Here is a 19733-nt window from a genome sequence, read left to right as displayed (position 1 = left end):
TATATGATCATGTTTTCCTTTAGAGAGAAATTGTCTCATGAGCATATATGGTAACATTAAAAGCTTACTGCGAAGAAGGCCAAACTTTCCAAGTTCTGAAATTTAGATTTACCTAGAGATTTATACATCACCATTATTTTCATACTAGGATGGATTTTACTAGTTTTCATTGTTTTTTTTCTGTGCCTATGTAGGTTACTGATCTTCTTTTGATGGTTAAGGATCTGCAATCAATTAACCAAGAGCTTAAGAAAAAGCAGGTCGGACTCTGTACAACAGATTCTCAAGGGAAGGAAGCACTAAAAATACTAAACTGGAGTGAGGTATGTTTTCTGTGATAAAGTATTGAATCTGACTTATTTCTAATATACCTTGTGGAATCACTCACGCCAATGCAGAGTGTGTAAAACCCTAGGAGCTTAGATTGCTAATTCCTCATAATAACTTCTAAAATTAATGATGTAAATGACTAAAAGGTTAGCACATCAAAGAATCAGACTCAGTGTAGGTGTTCAGTGATGCGTTTAGTTGATTTAAGGTAACAACATAGACATTAAAATATTAATTGGCTCTGTGATGTATTTGTTTTGTAAATTGACATGGGAGGAAGTAGTTAATTTTATTTTACAAAGAAAGTAATATCTTCCATAACATTTTAGCTATTACTGAATATCTACTCGTCTTCTGTTCAGGAGTCATTCTCACACTATGTCCAATTCTGTAAGAATTAGGACAATTCTGTAAGAGTTAGGGCTCACAATGGCCAAACAAGAAAGAATAGTGCTTTGGGTCACTTAAAAGCATGTCTGTGCTTCCATGTACAGTGTAGAAGTGTATGAAGGAGTGGCTAGCATCGCAGTGGCTTGCTGAGAGATGTAAGGAAGTAATCCCTTTGCTGGATGTTTCATTCTTTTGCCCAAAGCTAAGACTACTTAAGCTGTAGGGAAGAAGTGGTCTTTGCAAAATAGTTCTTCTGAGAAGAATTTGGGGTGATGGATCCCTGTGTGTCTTGTTCTGTGTGACTGATGATCAGCAGGCTATGGTAGACATCTGGTGAACGTTCTAGCTCATTATAAGGTATTACTTGAAATGTGACTGATAGTACTTCTCTTTGTATTATGTTGCAGTTTTGGCTTTCAGTTGCATCATTCTTGTGCAGCACATATTGAATAGGAAGGTAAAAAAATAAAAGGGATAATGGTGATTCTTTTATTGTTCCATCTCGAATTAAACTGGAAAGAAAAAGAAAAAATTTTTGAATAGTTTGATTCTGTTATGTGCAGAGTTTGACTAATTCTAGAACTGTGAATATTGTATTGATGATTTTTCTGCAGGACAGGTTATTCTGCAGGCCTCTGGAAAAAGGGCAATGACCTTTCTCGTATGTGCTGACAGCAATTGTCAAAAGTCACAAAATAGTCTTGCCTTTTCAGGTTTAATCCATACTCATGTTACCTTTAATTGAAGTGTGTTGTAAATTATAGATCGACCTTTAGGGGTGGCATGGATTTTATTAAAATAATAAACTTACGTGTTATTGTAATAGATTTGCATTGAAAAGCTTGCGGGCTATTTGTTTCAGAGAGCATGCACTTCTCCATATACAGATATTCCCAGTAATTTACCCTGTCATCCTGCAGAGGGTGCGGTACCCTCACTGATGGGATATTTAATACCGCAGGAACTGGTGTGCTGTCCTAAGAATACCATGACAAGACATCGTGCCCTCCTGCATTCGTCACAGCATGAAAAGAACATATAGGCTACGTACTTGTCGTTGTCTACATGAGATTAGTTTTAGAGTAATCGAGAGTGAAGCTGGTGAAATGATCCATATATTAAAAACTCAAACTTCTGGTAAGGGAAGGAGAAAAGTAAAATATGGTATTTAAGCCTGTGCCAGAGTGATTATAGTACTGTGGAGCTCAAAAATTAAATGATGTGTGTTTAAGTGCTTTTAGTTTAAAAGGGACCATTTTATCAGTCTTGTCAATAAGTGGCAATGTAATTTCCAGGCTATGGGGTTGCGAAACAGTGTATTTTGCATGCAAATAACCAGTGGGAAAAAGACCAAGTTCTAATTTTGTGTGTGTATTTCGGGCTAGAATTTGGCAGGTAGTGCTGAGGTGACATTAACATATGTGCTATAAGAGGAATTTGAACAGACACAGAAAGACGATTCCTTCGCAGGTCCTTCTTAAAATGAGCCCATCTTGCTTTTCCTTCCTGGAGCTGGCGTGCAAATCGGATAAGCACGCATGTTGGTTCCTCTGTGGGGCATCTCCCAAAGGTCTGACAGCCCTTAGGAGTCTGTTTCTTGGCTGCAGGTTGGGAGGGAGGAAGGAGGAGAGAAAAAGGTTGTTTTTGTGCTGTCCTCTGAACATCTGCTTTCTCTGAGAGAAGCAGCCTCACTGATTTCAGCCTTCAGGGCTCCAGGGATCTTTGCAAACCAAGCATATCAGTGGTTCATTTAGGAAAAACATTCTCAAGGCTTTCAGTCTCCAAGGAAGTATTTTAAACAGGCAGCTTATTCTCGGAAGACTTTTTTTCTGGCCTTAAGCCACTTATTTTCTTTTAATATTTCGTTGAACATTAGATTGTGTTCCTTGGAGCACAGAAGGTTTCTTTGCAGCCCCTCAGACATAGGACCATAAGATGCAAGCTGCAGTCAGTTGCTCTAACAGTGTACAATAATCTGTCAGTCTTATGTAATAGTTTCATTGTAAGAAACATCACTTTTAAGCTGAATGCTGGCCTGGGAAAGGCATACATTAGAAAACGTTGAGTCATAAAAAATAGTTGCATTGAGTGGATAAGTTATATGCACAAATAAGTTTAATTTTAATACACAAAGGCAGGGCTTGAACTGAAGCTTCATGTTGAAGATTACACTTTAACATTTTTTTAATAATAGCTAATATTTTCCTTTCTTTTCTGCCTAAAAAATTGTGAGTAGATGTGGTACTTTTGAAGTCTAGTGGTTACAGCCAAATTATATTCTTTTGTCATGCGTATCCTTGCTATGTACCACAGTCCTATCCATGTCTTCCTCCAGCTTTCAAATTATCTTTACTTTGTGTTGCCCTAGAAAACCAAGTCCTGAGTGAAAACAGAAAAATAATTCAAGCATGACTCATAAGCTAGTTTTGAATATACATTTCTAATAGTAAGAGTCAAATATATTAACATGCTGCACCAGACTGTTTCTACATTTTTAAATTCACATATAAAACCTTTGGAGTTGTTTATACTGCTAGGGATTGGAAGATGAAATGACTTCTCTCGTTTTTTTCATATATATGTACATATATGTATGCATACCTACATATACATACATATTTTATGCATGTTCAATTAAAGAAAACCAAAGCAACCCACTGGTACATTCTCCCATCGTTCTCGGGAAGTATAAATAACGCTCCCTGCAGAATTCTGTGCGTCTGCAATTGGGTTGACATGCTGTGAGCTAAGACTTTCCAGCATGCAATACTGGGGAAGCAGGTTTCTCTTTCCATGTCATTTTAGCCGTATATCCATCGAAGTTATAAAGATCACATCAGTGACCTCCGAACACGAGTTTCTTCCCTTCCCGTGTGTCATCTAAGACTCTCTGTATCTATAATCTCAATTTACAGCTTTTTCTGTAACTATGCTCAAGATTCTGTTTTTCTTGTCCTAGGGTAATTTTTCTGTAGCCCAACTCAGCCAAATTAGTAGTGTTATACACAACAGTGCTATATTACTGCCATTAGTGCTTTAAAACTAAAAATTTTATCTAATGCAAGTTTGAACGCACGATGCCAGTGCTGTGTCCTGTCTATGGTTTAGATATATTAGGCGTAGCATCATTGATATTTACCATCATGCTTACGCATTTCCACTATTAAGGAGATTCTAGCAGCAGAGATCTTTAACAACTATCTTTTTCTATTAGATTAAGAAATGTTGCTATAAAACAAGATGATATAAATGTCCAATCTGGTTGAGATTCTATTTCAGAGGTTCCTAAATTTAGTTGTTTAGATGCCATCTGTGGTGATATAGAGGCCTGCCTGCACTGTGTTTTTCTATGCTTTTATGCAGTCTCATGCCTTCTCCCTCTCTCTTTTCTTTCGCTGCGTACTGTCACACGACAACCCCGATTCCAGGCTCTGGCCTTTCCTACCTCCTACAATTGTTGCACAATACAATTTCCTTAATCATTTCTCTCAGCTTGATAAGTAGCAACTGCCTGTACGGTTGGACTCACTCTGTGGCTCAGGTCAGCAGCAGTTTGGGAACCTTTGTTTGAGTTTACAATCAACATGTTCCTAAAATATTACTGCAAAACCTAAAATAGTATTGCAAAAAGACATACTACAATGCGTATATGGACTCCCCCGAAACCACCAATCTTTCTTTGTACAGTACCAGAATGTAACCAGGGTATGAATAAACTATGTGCATGTTTCTGCATTGACTATATACTCAGTTATACCTGAGCAAAACCAAGAAGACTAAAGGTTATTTGTGAGATGCAACTGCAAGGGTCTTGTCCACAGGGGAGCAGTGGAACGTTGTAGCTGCAGGTCATTTGTGATGGGAGCCAAAGTGGGATGAAAGACTTTCTTCATTCTCAAGTTGTTGTCTGAGAGGCTTTGCCAGAATGTGACTGCTGGAGATCATAATACTTTGCAAATAAGAGGTTTTCTTATCACTGGTATTAAATAAGTATAGGCAAAGGTTAAATTCCATCCTCTGTTGCCAGAAGCAAACTGGGAAAAGGCGGTAAGTCACATGAGAGGTACCAATATTCTCCATGATCTGTGTGTAAATGAAGCTCACGCAGCAGTGGTCTTTGCTTCATAAACTGGCAACATGTATGTCTCATCCCTTGCTTCAGCTCTGTCGCGGAGAGGTGGCACCAAGCAAAGGGGATCCTGGTCTGGCTTTCAGTTACGCTGTTGTCAGGAACTTAAGAGTTCTGCTACTAAAAAAGCTACATCTTCCTCCTCTCCTTTGCACAGGAAATATTAGTGATAGGAGATGGACTGGGTTCTGTGGCAAATAAGGCAAAAAGATGATTTGGCACCATTTCCTTTCCTATGGTAAATTTAGACAAGACAGAGCAGAATGTAACCTTCAGTGTGACAGTAAATCTCTTCACTGTATAGTAGGCTAAATATGCTTTCTTTAGAAAGTGTCTATTTCTTGGATGCTGTAGAAGAGCCTAAAATGTGCAGGATATGAAAATAAATTATGAAAATGGGAAAATAAAGTAGGCACAATGAGACCATGTCTTGAGGATGGAAGTCCTTTACCAGAAGCGGTTAAATGATTTGTTTTGTAACATGTGAGAAGAGAGGGGAAAGAGTTAAGTAAAAATGAAGGAATGTGTAGGATTTGGTTTTACTGTATTTAATATGAATCACTCCTGGTTTTGTATTAATTTCCTTTGATCTTATTGAGGAAATCTAATTCAGTGTTTGTTACTTTGTATTACAGGCATTTTTTATTTTTCTTTTAAGACATGTCACTGACTTATTTATGCATGTTTCATATCACAGTATTTTTTTGTGCTACATTTTCACATCATTCCATACTTTGTATAGTTTCTTGAAATAACAGAAGGGACTGTGATGCAGACTGAAGATGGTGACAATGACACGAAGATGCAGAACAGTCAATCTTCTGAGAGGGTCAGTGAGGTAGGACTGTTTCAAAAAAATTATAAAACGTTTTTTCCACCATGTTTCGTAATCTGGGTACATTATGTAACAGATTGATTTCTTTTCTCTGTATAGCCTTTACAAATTCTCATTTTCTTAGAACACAAAGTCTTTCACAAACAAAGCGTACTCTTTTTGCTATCTGATTTGTGCTTTCAACTAACCAGTATCATAAAGAGTTTCTGAAAGCTTTTTTTTTTTCTTCTGCTAGGGTTTTCCAGTTAGGAGAGCTTCTGTCCTGTTCATTATTTTCTCCTGCTCTAGGATTCACAGGCTTCCTTAATGGGGCTGATAGAAAGTTCCTTGAAATTGTATTTATTTTATTTACGCACGTGCGAGCGCACACACACACACTCACGCACACACACGAATCTTCAGCTTCCTTTGCAGTCAGGCCTATTCTACAAATTGTATAAGATTCAGTTGCTGCTATCAGTGATGAAAAATTATTGAAAATCCTTCTGCGTGGTTGAAATACTTAATGTCATGGTAACTTGTTAAAGACGTCTGCATGCTCTTGTCATTCATAAGTAATGTAGCATAAATATCATAGAATCATAAAACAATTCAGATTGCAAGTGGCCTCAGAATGTCATAAAACACAATTAAAGTTGAACATCTCTGTTTAAAAATGATGATATGCTAATGGCACATTTTGCTTAGTAACATTAAAGAATAATGATCTGTTCTTTGAAATTTTGTAACTTCTGTGTTTCCGTTTACAAGGTATGCCCTCACGTATTTGTCAGGGGACTCAAGGATTGTCCTCATGAGCTGGATAAACAGGTACACGATGCAATGTAAAGATCCTTCTGACTTTTACTCATCTTAATCTTTCATTAATAATGTCTGCTGAGTAAACTATATCCAAATGGGCCCAGTTTAAGTTCTAATGTAATTGATACAGAAGACTTTCATTGATTCAAATGAGGATTGAAATATTGGAGCAAACACATACAGAAACTTCCTAGGGCAGCTCTCCAGTTTAACGTGGAAAACGTTGGCAGTTTTAAATACGTTGAGGCACATCCTATCTTTATCATCAGATCCCAGGGACAAATTTTAGTTCTTTAAAGACAGGCGATTCAAACATGAACTAAGAAAAAATTTAGCTGCAATTTGCAAGCAACATTCCAGAAACTTCATACCTAGGAGAGTAATCACAGATAAATATCTTCACGGAAAGCTACTTACTACTAAACAAGTGATCTCTATGAATTAACCATATCAAATAAATGTTCATTATTTTTGTATTAATAAATAGGAAGTGAAATGTCTGTGTATGCTTCATGATGTAGATAAAGGGCATTAGAAGTTACAAAACCCGATTACAGAAAGATTAAAGCCCTGAATATACTAGAACATACCTGACTAGTAAGAAAATATTTGCAATTTTTTAACAGATAACTCCATCAGGCTGTTCAGAGAGTTTCTGCAAAGATAGACATTATAGGAATCCAAATAAGCCTCAGTTTGAACATGATGCATCTGGCAAACACTTTGGCAGAATAGGGATGAGCGAACATGAAACAGAAGAGAAAAACTTGCTCACATCTCTTTTAAGAGAAAATAGAACATCTGTACTTGAATCCAGGTAAGCATGAGGGATATGCACTGCTTTTGACAGTATTTCTATTTGAGAAGAGAATAAAGTAATTTTGCTAAAGTGAATTTAGATAATGGCACTGTCTAATTTACCTGAGAGATTGGTAAGGCGCCGTCAGAGCCATTTTAGTCTATCATGCAATTAAGTAATTAGGAAACATACTATCAGTAGAAATCCTTATGAAAAAAACATTACAAGAAAAAACTCTCCAAAGATATTGGTATACAGAGCTTTACTGTAGGAACTGATCGTTCTCAGTGTGGGGACTAGTAATGTTAAAAGGCTAAAATGATAACACATCGTATTGAATTTTTTTTAATATTAAAATATCCAAAAGCACAGGCCAGTAAATGGTGTATGTGTGTGTGATACACTATTGCTGTAAAAAGGATATGTGTATGCAACTGAGGATGGAGGAAAAGGAGTTACAATGACTATTTTACAGTGTTAATTCTGAGTGAACATCATTGGTATGTTCTGTGGCCTCAGTCCCTCTATCTGATCTGCCTGGACAGAGGTTTGCTCTCAGTCAACAATTTAGGGAGTTGGGGCCATGTTCACCGTTGACTAATTGGTTATTTCAGTGTAACCCCTTGTGGGACTGTGCTGAGATGATCCATGTTGTAAGTACTCCGATCAGTTTTTCTGCAGGAAAAAATATTTGTGTGTAAGCTTTAGTGTAACAAACCTCTGTGTGTGTTACACTGTGACTTAATCAATTCCCAGCTGCACTGCTCATTTCCTTAGGAACTGGGCAATGCCAAGGAAGAAAAGAAGCCTACAGAGACATCACACCCTGACTGGTTTTTTTTTCCCCTCCAATTTTATGCCTAAACCATTATCTCCTGGCTGACAATACTGAATCACTGCTTTGCTGGAGTTCACACTCATTTTTCCATTCCTACTTCTCTTCAGATTGTGATGACTGTGTACAGTATTGGGGGCTTCTTTCAGTGCCCCTCAGTATTGTTTTCAGCTAGCTACAGTGGTTTCTGGAGAGTTATGGGAATGACTTCCATATAGAGTACATGCAGCAATGCAAATCCCATGGAGTTACACAAGTCAAATTCTGTCTCCTGTGTTCAACATATACTGCAGTTGACTTTACTCAACCAATTCTGTATTTGTACATTACTATTTAAAACTCTCCGAGAGGCATGAGTGGTTTTAGTCATCAAAGCACTGGTTAGTGGTAAATGAGGAGATATTACTCTCTTAGAAAATGAATATACAATGTTGTTTTATTTGTTGACTTTACTTAAAAGTCTGTTAATGAGTGATTCTGGCACCATCAGCTTTAGCACCGTCATTTCAGCACTCATCATCTTTTCTATGTTCAAGTATAAATGACCAGATTGACTGATGATGAGCTTGTGCTGTTGGTAACTTAATTCTCATTAACGACATTAAATGCCAGAAAAATGCATAAAAAGCCTTGTTAGCATCTACTATTTCAAATGCTAGCTATAAAAATGCATTTGTGTTAAATGCCAGTTTATAGGTTTAGTAGCACAAACAGCTCTTGCTGGACACATGAAATCATCTGTGGAATTTGAGCACTTATGTTTTAATTTCCGTTCTTTTAGCTTCTGTTTCATTTAAGACGTTGATTTCCAAACTGTTGTCTGCAAACCACTGGTTATCTGTGGGGCAGTTTGGTCTGTAGTGAGCTGCTTCTGCAGGCTGCTTTCTCTGTTTCCTACTTCTACATTGTATTAGAAATACATGAAGGGACAGATTTTCCGAAGAACTCAACATCTGGAGTCTCCTGTGTTTTCCATAGAATTTTGGTTTAAAGGTAGTTAAATCAATGAGTAAGCTTTTTTTGAAAATCCGTTCCTATTCCTGATATTGCTGTATTATGTAAGCACTTGATTTAGTTGCCAGAGATTTACTGTCTGTTCATGAATGGGAGAAGGGGCTATAGAGTACATACGGTTATGAATAGGAAAAAAGCACTGATGAGATTATTTATGATATAGCTCATGCTGTGAAAAGGTTTCCAAAACTCTGGTCTAATTGATTAGTGCGTAAAATAGAATCTCCTAGGAATTTCAAGTATGTCAAGACACTGCAAAAGTGTTTCTTAGAAGGTGTTCTTGTTTGCTTAAATAAAAATCAAAACTCACGCCTTTTCTTTCCTCCTTCCTGAGTATAGCAGACAAGAACAAATGAAAGTTGTAAATGAACTGTTAGAACATCTGAACACAACTGAGCAAGAATGTTCAAGTGAAGATATAGAAAAAAAGGATGAAAAAGATCTTAGGCAAATGATTATTCAACTGAGAGCTGAACTCAAACATTTCAAGCAGGTCAATAAATTCTTAAAGCAGCAAGTAGAACTGAAAACAACTTTTGATGGGAAAGAGAAGCTTCATCTAGATACAGCGCCACAGATTAATAAGGAAATTGAGTTGTTGAAAGTGGAATTGAAAGATGCAGCTACACAAACAATGACTTTAGAGGGTAATGTCATGAGATTCAAACATGAAGGCAAAAAAGGAGCCTCAGAAGAAAAAACAAAATATTCAAGATTAAATGCAGAAAAAGAACATCAGCAAGAAAATGTGTATAAGAAGGACGAGCAGCATGAAAGACTTTTTTTTACAAGTAGAACAAATGAAGTAAGTTTATTTAAGATTCTCTTTTTAGTACTTAGGGGATAGATGTACAGAAGAGAAAAATTTGTTTCATTTCTAATATTAAATCTTGCTTTTGTGTGATTTTTAAAATAAGAAGAAGAGATTTGTGTCAAATATATTTAAGATAATTGTTCTTAATGTTCAGAGCTTTTCATCCCATGCTTCGGTATGCCTTAGAACATTAATTAATTGAGTTTCAATTCTCACTGGGACTAGATACTGGTAAATATTATAGCTATTGGAAAGAGGGATAAATCATAGACTAATGGCCTGATTCTATACTGGCTTATATCTGTGTATAGATGCTCAGAAAATGTAGAGTCAGAGCATTCTGAATTGATAGCTTATTAAGTCTAAATGGCAAATGAGGTCTAGAAATTTAAGACTTGCATAACGTCTCACAGCATGCTGGTGAAGAGTTAACAATAGATTTCAACAAACTTGAATTTTAATTCTTTGCCTTTATTAACATTTGTGGTTGTGTCTGAGAAGTATGATCAGCAGTATTCTATACAAGCGTGGGTACCGTTCTTCACATTTGTATTGGAAACTAAGTGCACAGAATCTGTTTTGTGAGTACAAACTTAATTTGATTGTTCCAGTTAAGTTTTCAAGCCTTAGTTTCATGTGCAGACAGTCTGTGATCCCAGAAAGGTGGAAAGATAGTGTCTACTGAAGTGTTCGTGTGTATTGTTTCAATAGCGATTTTAGAAGCAAAGTTGAAAACGCTTTGAAGATCTTAGCTCTTGTGGAGCGGAGAATGGAAACAGTTGCTTTTGATTTTGTGCGCTGCTATTAGAGAAAGTTGTAGTACCTTTTGCAGAGAATGGCTGCCATGACATTAGTGATCAAGAGATTTCTGTGAGCTAGCAATCATTAGCAACTCTTTTTTTTTTTTTTGGCTCATTCTTGTTTGATTTTTTTTACTGAAGGAAGGGTCTTGCAGACTGAGAAGTGTTGATAAGACTTTGTCACTGTATGGGTGTAAGCATCTGAGTATGGTTTGGGACTTTGAAGAAAACATTTTTAGCATGCATAGTCCCTGACAAACATCCTATAAAATTCATGCCAAGGCTTAGGAATAGGTTATGATGCTACCAAAGAAAATCTCAAAAACTTAGCTCACAAAAATAATCCCTGCACCAATCAGTTTACATGTAATAAAAGTCTACTGGAGTGTGTTTGCTTGGCAGCAGATATTCAGTTAAATTCTTAGTCTTTTAGGCATTCCTATTGGCAGTAAATTTTCTGCCTTTTAAAAAAATGACACTTGGGGAGGAGAGAAGACAGTAATGGAAACTGAGGTTTTGTTAATGTTCTTAGGCTGTTAGGTGTTTGGTGAGTCACGTTCGGCAGGTTGGCTGCGATAGTTGCAGCTGCATCTTTGGGATGCCTCGGCTAGTCTGATCGGGTCCTTCTGAGACCGGAAAGGATGGGCTGCCTGGTCTGTTTTCTCCAGTGCTATCTGGGCAGCTGACTTCAGGAGCACGCGAGATGGCGGGGGTGGATATCAGGAAGAATAAATACAGGTAGTAAAGAGGGGATGGGAGGGCAGAGATTTGAAGTTTGAAGGGCCTCACTGCCCTGCCACAAGCAATATCTAGCGTTCTTTCTGCAAACTTTTGTTTTCATGTTCAGAAAAAAACAACAGTGTGGAGTCACACCTGCCTTCTTGTTTTTCACTGTTTTTGTTGAGGTTCAGTATACCCTTTTGATTCTTTATTTTCCAGATTCCTCTCTAGTTTTACCAATTGCAACCTCAGTGCAATTGCCTAGTTGCCTTCTTGTTTCGAATAATCCAGTCAATCTTTTATTTCCGAACGACTATTATAAATAATTTTAGATAGCTAGCTGAACTGGACTTTGGGTAATCTGGACAACATGTGTGTTTATACACCATTCCTAAGAGAGCTGGAAATTGTTCAACATTATTAGTGCATCTTAGTAAAACTAGGAGGAAGTTCATCCCAACTGGATTTATTTTTCAGCCTCCAAATGATATTGTATTCATGTATGTACAAAAGGAATTGAGTATGTCATTAGGAAAATGGAACTTGCTATTTTATTATTTTAAATTGTGTAAAGACTATAATTGCCAAGAAATGAATGTGGAAAGGTATTTCAGAATACATTGAGTGGTAAAAGAAATTACGGGACTTATGACACTGGTGGAGCAAATGAACAGCAGAGGAGCAAACAAAATCTATTTGAACATGCCAGTATTGATTTTTTTTATTATCATTACACACAATTTCATAACTCTCATCAACATATAGCATTTTTTTTATGTTTTTGGGGATAGCACTATTTTATGCTGCATGGTTTAAATGAAGAGACATTTATTTTATGTGAAGTCTTCAAAAGGTGAGAGGCTAAAATGTGCTGATTACCACTCAGATATTTAACATCTCCCCCCAACTCCAGTGATGGACTGTCCATTACACAGGCAATTCCACCTGAACATAAGAAAACACTTCTTCACTGTGAGGGCGGTTGAACACTGGAACCGGTTGCCCAGAGAGGCTGTGGAGGATCCATCCTTGGAGATATTTAAAACCCGACTGGACACGGCCCTGGGCACCCTGCTCCAGCTGACCCTGGTCTAGCAGGGATTGGACCAGGTGATCTCCAGAGGTCCTTGCCCACCCCAATGCTCTGTGCTTCTGTGATTACAGTAGGAAATCGGAACCCTGTGGAAGCAATGTATAGAGTATGTGGGTGAAGAAGCTATTCTTATTCAGCTTCTCTACGACAGAAAAAATTTCCTTTGTGGTTGACGCAAAGCTGTGTTGATTTGCTCAGAGATATTAAGGAGGGCAGGTAGGAAGTAAGGCCTCTTGGAAGCAAGGCGGATGCAGTCAGGAGCTTGTGGAGAGGTAAGAGGATCCTCATTTAATAGTAATAATAATAAAAAAAAAAAGCTACCAGGCTCTCAAACATTTATGATATAACTCATGAGAGCAGGAGGTAGCAGTTAGAAAAGTCAGTTTGGGTAAGAAAAGATTTTCCTTAGGCACACACAAATTCCGGCTTGACTGATACACCTTGTGATTAAAGCCTTTGCTGTTAGGTGGTGAATTTGCTGTCTCAGTTCATGGGCTGGAAACCATACGCTGTGTAGCTGTGGATACATAAACAGCATTTATTTACTCCCGGAAAATTGAACCAGTGGGATAGCTTTTTTCTCTCTCTGAATGTTTGTTTTCCGTGTTGCAAGGGTATTGCAATCTGATTTTCAAAACTATGTAATATGACAGTTGACTGATTTTACTGGAAAATTTTTTATTTTTGCTTTTCCTGGGATGCTTTTTTACACTACTTTTACCTGAATGTGTACCAGCTACCAGCCCCTTATTTTATTCTGTTTTTTTTCAGACTGATTCTACACACCTGCCTAAGAAATCCCGTCTGCCCGTTCTATTAAAATCATCTAGATCGTTAGGAATCGCGCCTGTGACCTCCTGTACACAGAAGTCAGATTCACAGATACAGCATTGTACGGTGGCATTTTATGGAGGTCCAAAAGCTTGTGAAGTACAAAACAAACAATTTCAGCCACAAACAAATGGAGAATTATTATTCAATGAGACAGTAACTGAAAACCTTCAAGAAGGGCCTGGACAGGAAAGCACATTGGTGAGAGGTAAATAAACAATTTCATTTAAAGAGCAGATACAACAACTTGTAGTGCTGCTTGGAATATTGGCTCCATTTCTTGTAGTAAAAAGTAAAAACAGATCACTCTTACATAGGTACAATGCTGCTTAATCTTACAATTTTCTTGGGGAGGCAAATATATATGGATCTTGAAAAACTTAGTGATTACTTTCCTGTTGGCAGAATATATCTTTCCAGCTAAAACATAATGCAGCTTGGTCTGGATTTGAAAGTACATTGTATACATTGCATAAATTACGTAATAAATGACCGTTTCACAGTGCATGCACGCACACACATAAACACACACGTATATATGTATGTGTGTGTCAATGTTTAGGTAAATGAAAATTTTCCTTTATAGGATTCTAAGTCTAATGGAAAATTGCCTCTAATGGAGACAGGAGAGTATAGAAATACTATATTTGTTTATGCTGTGTAAATAAGTTTTCCCAATACTCCATTGATCAGTCAAGTTATCAATGTCTGTTTGCAGTGTGACTGGGTTAATTTAAACTCAGTTGTCAACAAAATATATGGATCAGCAAAGTATGACAAATTGTAAGGCAGACAACAATGTGCATTACATAAAGATTCAGAGTGGTGAAAAAATGCATTTAGCAGGAAGATTAAAAGCTGAATAGAGACGTAAAGAAGAGGTGGGGGAGAGAGGAGGTGTAAAGATAAGAAGTAAGTTACCATCAAATATCAAGTAAGCCAGTGTCAAAAGCAGAAGTTGCAGAAGTTTTGCTATCAATGGTGACATCTTCGTGGTAAGGGACAGATGTGGCAAGCCCTTAACTGTAAATGCTAAAGTTGATAGGACTATAGCAATTAATTTTGGTAAGTGCAAAATCCATGGCGAATTCAGAGAGGGAGAGTGCTTTTGACCTGGATCCTGAAATGATCCAGAAGCTGTTAGGATTGCAGTCCTGCCAGTTCCTCTCCATACTGCTTTCTTTACCCCAAAGTCAAAAACAGCTGTACTGCACATGTAGTAATTTTGAGACTCGATGCCATGGAAGATTGCAGAGGATTAGTTTTTGATCATTGCTAATACTGGCAAAACTTTTTAGTCTTTACTCTAAGCTTAACACGAGGGATTTAAAAATGCACTAAAAATTGATTAACTGTTATATTACACAGGGGGCTTGCATGTGTTCACCAAATGATGCTACAATACTAAAATTTTGTGGCAAGATCTTCCTTTTCAGTAGGAAGCCTTTGCCATTCTTATTCTTAGCAATTATCCTTGTAGTGAGTTCATGTATTTAAAAAATAAGTGAAAAAGCTGTTTGACACCACCAGAATTGTTTGTATTATTTTTATATAGCTGTTCTTGGCTGTTCTTCCTTAGATAATTTTCCTGTTCTGAGTTGTCACAGAATCTGGTTTTATTTATTTATTTTTTTAATATCCCCACTTACTTTTTTCAATCACTTACTGAACCCTTCTGTTCCCCCCTTTTTCTCCAGCTGACCCACTGATCAAACTGGATAACAGTGAGGTCCAGGTGGAGTCACAAGATGTTGCATCTGGTACTGGGGGCAAAAATGAAAGTGCAATGGCCAAGAATCAGCAAAGCTATCAAGGTAGAGCATTTATATGGTGTAATATAAAACATGATTTTAAAACTATGGTTTCTTCTAAGTTATGCAAAAATGTAATTTAGTGCAGGTAATTGTCTCCTTTACCATTATTTCTGGGTGTTAAATCCATTTACTTAGCTAGTACAGATTAATTACTCTAAGTATCCAATGTTAGTCTATTAAGGATTTTGCTTTCAGAAGGATCAGAGGGATTTATGAGGCTTGTTTCCAGTAAAAATAATGAGTTTTGTGCCTAACCCTGATCCATACTGCAAATGTCCTCACTTCTGAACTCTTCTCTGAATTAGATCTCTGTTACTATATGCTTCTGCATCTAGTTATGAACTATTGGATTGAAGCAACTGAATGATAGAATTTTGCTTATCTGAATTGTTTGAAGGCATTCAGCTAAGTTGAAACCTAATGGAATCACTTAATGAAAATGTAAATAGGCTTAGTACTGTATTAGTATTTCTATATTTCTATTAGTCTTTTTTAGGATGGCTTGAATCTTGTAGTTAAACTGATGTACATGGAGTACAAAGTAATCAGCCAATTTTGTAATTCTTGGTCACATCAGTAATTTTACTCATGTGAGTAGCTTCATTGAAGCTAGTCACTTGGTTTGCAGAGTCAAAACTTCGTGTGTGTGCAAACATTTATGCATAGAGAGCTTATTAGCTCTTCTTTAATTAAAAGAGCACTGTCTCATTAAAAACTAAAACCAGTATTCTCATCAGAAACATTGCTTCCCTAGTATCTGTTTTTATTTCCTGTTTGTTTTATCAGGAACATTTGCATTAAATCAGGATTATGGAGTTTAGGAGTTCATCTAGTTTCTGTTTTTTTTTTTTTTTTTTCTTTTTTCATCTGAAACCACAACCACCTTTAACATCTGTTTTACTGCAGCAACCAGCTGCAAAGTGAAGGTATTATGCCTTTCAGGTAGAGAAGCAGCAGGAGAAGATAATGAACTTAAATGTTGTATTTTCTTATTCAGTGTGTTGACTTGATTTCTGATGCATGGGAGTTTGCTCAGAAGCATTTCTGTCCTGTGATTCTATCATGACAGAAATGACAAAATGACATGAAAAATGGTATGCAGCAATTCATATATTGCATAGAACAGCATCCTGCCTTAATTTCAAATATGTTGATATCCCAGTATTGCAACTTCCCTTTTTTCCTGCTTTTAGGTTATATTTACTCAACAGCAGAAAACCCCAAACCGATAACAGTGACTGCCAAGCTACCTCACAGTAGATGAAGCTATTTTAATTTTGTTATTAGGTTTAGGTCTTTACATTGCATTGTTTGAGATTGACTTCTAAGCATGATACAAACTGTTAAACACAAATAGAATTGTTCTTTTCCTTTTCTTTTTAGAATTCTTTACTGTTAGAAAATTCAGGATTTAGATTTTTCTTCAGTTCTACCTGGAAGCTGGCTCCTGAAGCCATATTTTGGACTGTCTTGTTTTTAGGGTAATTGGGGTTAGACGCTACATTATGTCTGTCAAGATTTTTTTTCTTATCGTGTTAATTTTCTACAAAAATGTGTCTTCCTTCGAGCTGCTCTGAAATGAGCACTCCCATCTTAGAATAATATATCTAAATTTGTACAGCACTTCTGGGCAGACAGATACATCGTATGAAAGCATCAAAACGGCTGACTGACCCAAAATGTAAAATGCAGTATCCCAAAAGGGAGGTTCTAAGTAGTAATGATCTCTTGCAGAGTTAGTAGAAAAGGAGAATTTAATTTACTGATAATCAGAAAATACCATTTTCTTAGATGCTTATGCATACAGCTCTCAACTTACACAGAACTATAAGCATAGAATATATGTAGGAATATATAACTTTTGTTGGTCTGAGTCTGGGGTGATTGCATTACTTATGAATGGCAAAGTCAACTAGGAGTTGTCCTGTGCATGCCAAATGACTGCCAGTAAAACCTTTGATACCAAACATTTTTATGGATTTTGTCTAGGACACTTCTTATTAAAAAGAAGTCATTAGAGCTCCTTTTTCAAGTTTTACTCTTTTGTTGATAATCTTTTTAAACTTCCACTGGCTTTATGTTCCAGTTGGTTTTGTATAGATTTTTGAAGTGAGGAGAAAAAGAATATTTAATTAGAATTTTTAGAAAGAGCTATTTAAAGTCATAGAGTCTACTTTTAAATCTCAATGCCTTATGTTTGAGGTTTTCATCTTTGTGGCTGGAAAGGACTGGACTTCATCAGTGTCTCTGATTCAGGACTGAATATAGCAAATGTAAGTTTAAATCTTTTAGGAAAGGAAAGCAGATTTATTTTGAATATTGGTTATTTGAAAGCTGATCAGGGGGTTGGAACATTTGATGTACAAGTTGAATTAATGGGCAGATCATAGAAAGAGATCGGAAGTCCAAAACAAGTATAGTATAGTTCACAATTATTCCACATTTTTAATCCATTATTGTAGAAGCAAATGAATTCATTCTAGTGCTGCTAAGAACAGAATGGCAGATAAATATTAATGTTCACACACAAGCCTCCTGTTTTTCAGAAATTGAAAATCATCATAACATAAGCAACATGAATACCCAGCCTTCATTAAAAGAGATAAATGAAGAGTTTTATTCCATGGAACATGAGGACGTTGACTCAGCCACAACTTATTCGGGTTCCAAGAGCCTGCTTTCTCTGAAATTGAGTGTAACAAGTACAGATGCACTTGATGACTATGAAGTCATAGAAGATATAGAAGAATTGAAACAAAGAATTAAGAATATGAAGTCTGAGCTTGATAAGTACAAAATGTTCATGTTTCATTTACAGACCTCTAACCAGCTTTTGTCAAGTGATATGTCCAATATAGTTTTGAGTGACACAGCCTTGCCTGTGGAAGAACAAGTTATACGATTGCAAGATACTGCTACTGCTATGCAAGAAACGAAAACATATTCTAGTGTACATCAGCAGATGGATTATGAGATCCACACGGAAAACAGGAATTCACAGACTTCAGAAACACCTGATACGTGGACAACACAAAATCTTAAGGATGTACTATCAGCAAATGAGGCAGAACTCGAAAAAGAGCAGATTGCAAATATGCATCTTCTTGATGAGGTGTATCGTCTTCAAAACAAACTTAGAGAAGCATCACCATCCAAGTGAGTAATGTCATTACTGTTTCAGGTTCCTTTTTGTAAACAGCAACAGCAATAATATAGGAAGGTAATATGAAGATCATTTTATTCACATACAAGTACATTGTTATGTAAAGGCTAAATTGCACTAACATTACCATAAAGCAACTAAAACGTTTAGTTAAAAGATGTCTTGAAATAAAAATTACTATTTTTCAACTATAGAAGTCCTCCAAATATCTCGTTCCCTGCTCTGTAATGGTTCTGTGCCAGACTTATGTGTCTCTCCCCACACCCCAAACCCACAACTTCCTTTGACTGCAAGATGTGGTCTCTTGAGCTTGAGTCAGCTCTCTTCAGGTTACTGGCTGAGAAGGGATGACCTCTAAAATCAGTCTATTACAGTTTTGCATCACTCAGAATTATTTTTGCTAGTGACAAAAATAAGAAAATTCAACATCAATTCAAAACCAGAAATACTTCTATGGGCAATTGGCTGACAGATTCATGCTATCCCTTCTGTTTGTGTGACCATACTTTATGTGTAAAATAAGAATTTTAGACTCTGGTTATAATTTATTTTGCAGTTGTGTGCAGTAGTACCTTCCTTTGAAGGATGTGAAGGTAGATATATATTGAAATTAATGAATGAAGTTTTATAGCATAAACTCATAAGCTGGAAAATCATTCATGGGAGGCTGGAAAGTATCAGTCTTGCTTTTCATATGGAAAGACCGAGAGCAGCAATTTGGGTAGCATATATATATATCACAGACATAAAATGTGGTCTCATAGTACCAAACTTCTTTTCTGGCTGTAGTATCATTGCTTTCCTGAGAGTCTTTACAATGGACAAAGAAAGGTATTCAGACCATTGGCTTTCTTCAGAATGCTTGAGTAGAAATATTTGGAGACACTGAGCAACCACCACCAAGGACAGAAATCTCTCTCTTAGTATTACTATTGTAAAGTACACTGCTGATACATAGTTCATATAAATTTACATACCTTGAAAATATACCTCATCTATGTTACAAAAGAAGATCTAATTGTATAAATTAAGGAATGAGACAGTCTGGATTGCTGCAAAGTTTTTATTGCCACTGGCTGGGATAACTGCGTAAGTCACAAGTGACAGACTGAAAAAGGAGTTATGTATCTCTTCATATACAAATGACAGTAAGAATTCCATAACAACCCACACGGTGATAGTTCCTGTTTATGCCCCACATTTTGTTTAATTCCCCCCCATGCTTTTTTCAGACCCTTTGCCTTTTTCACTCCCTCCGCTAATGTGTGTGCTTCTGTAGAAAGACGTGTATCAGTGATACAGACAGTTGCAATATAAAGAGGACATCTGTATTCACAAGTGCAGAATGAATTCAGTTGATTTGAG

General features: G+C 36.7%; 1 protein-coding gene across 4 annotated transcripts in view; it reads left to right on the top strand.

The window, feature by feature from the left end:
• CDK5RAP2 (CDK5 regulatory subunit associated protein 2) overlaps positions 1-19733 on the top strand; it is an 82134-nt gene that overhangs the window by 38250 nt on the left and 24151 nt on the right. For all 4 annotated transcript variants that reach the window (XM_026113768.2, XM_026113767.2, XM_026113766.2 and 1 more), the window contains 8 exons: positions 195-323; positions 5592-5687; positions 6435-6494; positions 7112-7302; positions 9473-9938; positions 13332-13599; positions 15089-15205; positions 17752-18361. In XM_026113768.2, the coding sequence (XP_025969553.2) occupies positions 195-323; positions 5592-5687; positions 6435-6494; positions 7112-7302; positions 9473-9938; positions 13332-13599; positions 15089-15205; positions 17752-18361 (1937 nt within the window). The remainder of the gene's footprint in view (positions 1-194; positions 324-5591; positions 5688-6434; positions 6495-7111; positions 7303-9472; positions 9939-13331; positions 13600-15088; positions 15206-17751; positions 18362-19733) is intronic.

The sequence above is a fragment of the Dromaius novaehollandiae genome, chromosome 20 (genome assembly GCF_036370855.1).
Source record: "Dromaius novaehollandiae isolate bDroNov1 chromosome 20, bDroNov1.hap1, whole genome shotgun sequence".
Classification (NCBI taxonomy): domain Eukaryota; kingdom Metazoa; phylum Chordata; class Aves; order Casuariiformes; family Dromaiidae; genus Dromaius; species Dromaius novaehollandiae.
Note: the sequence above shows the minus strand (reverse complement) of the source record. Positions and strands in the feature narration are given on the sequence as shown.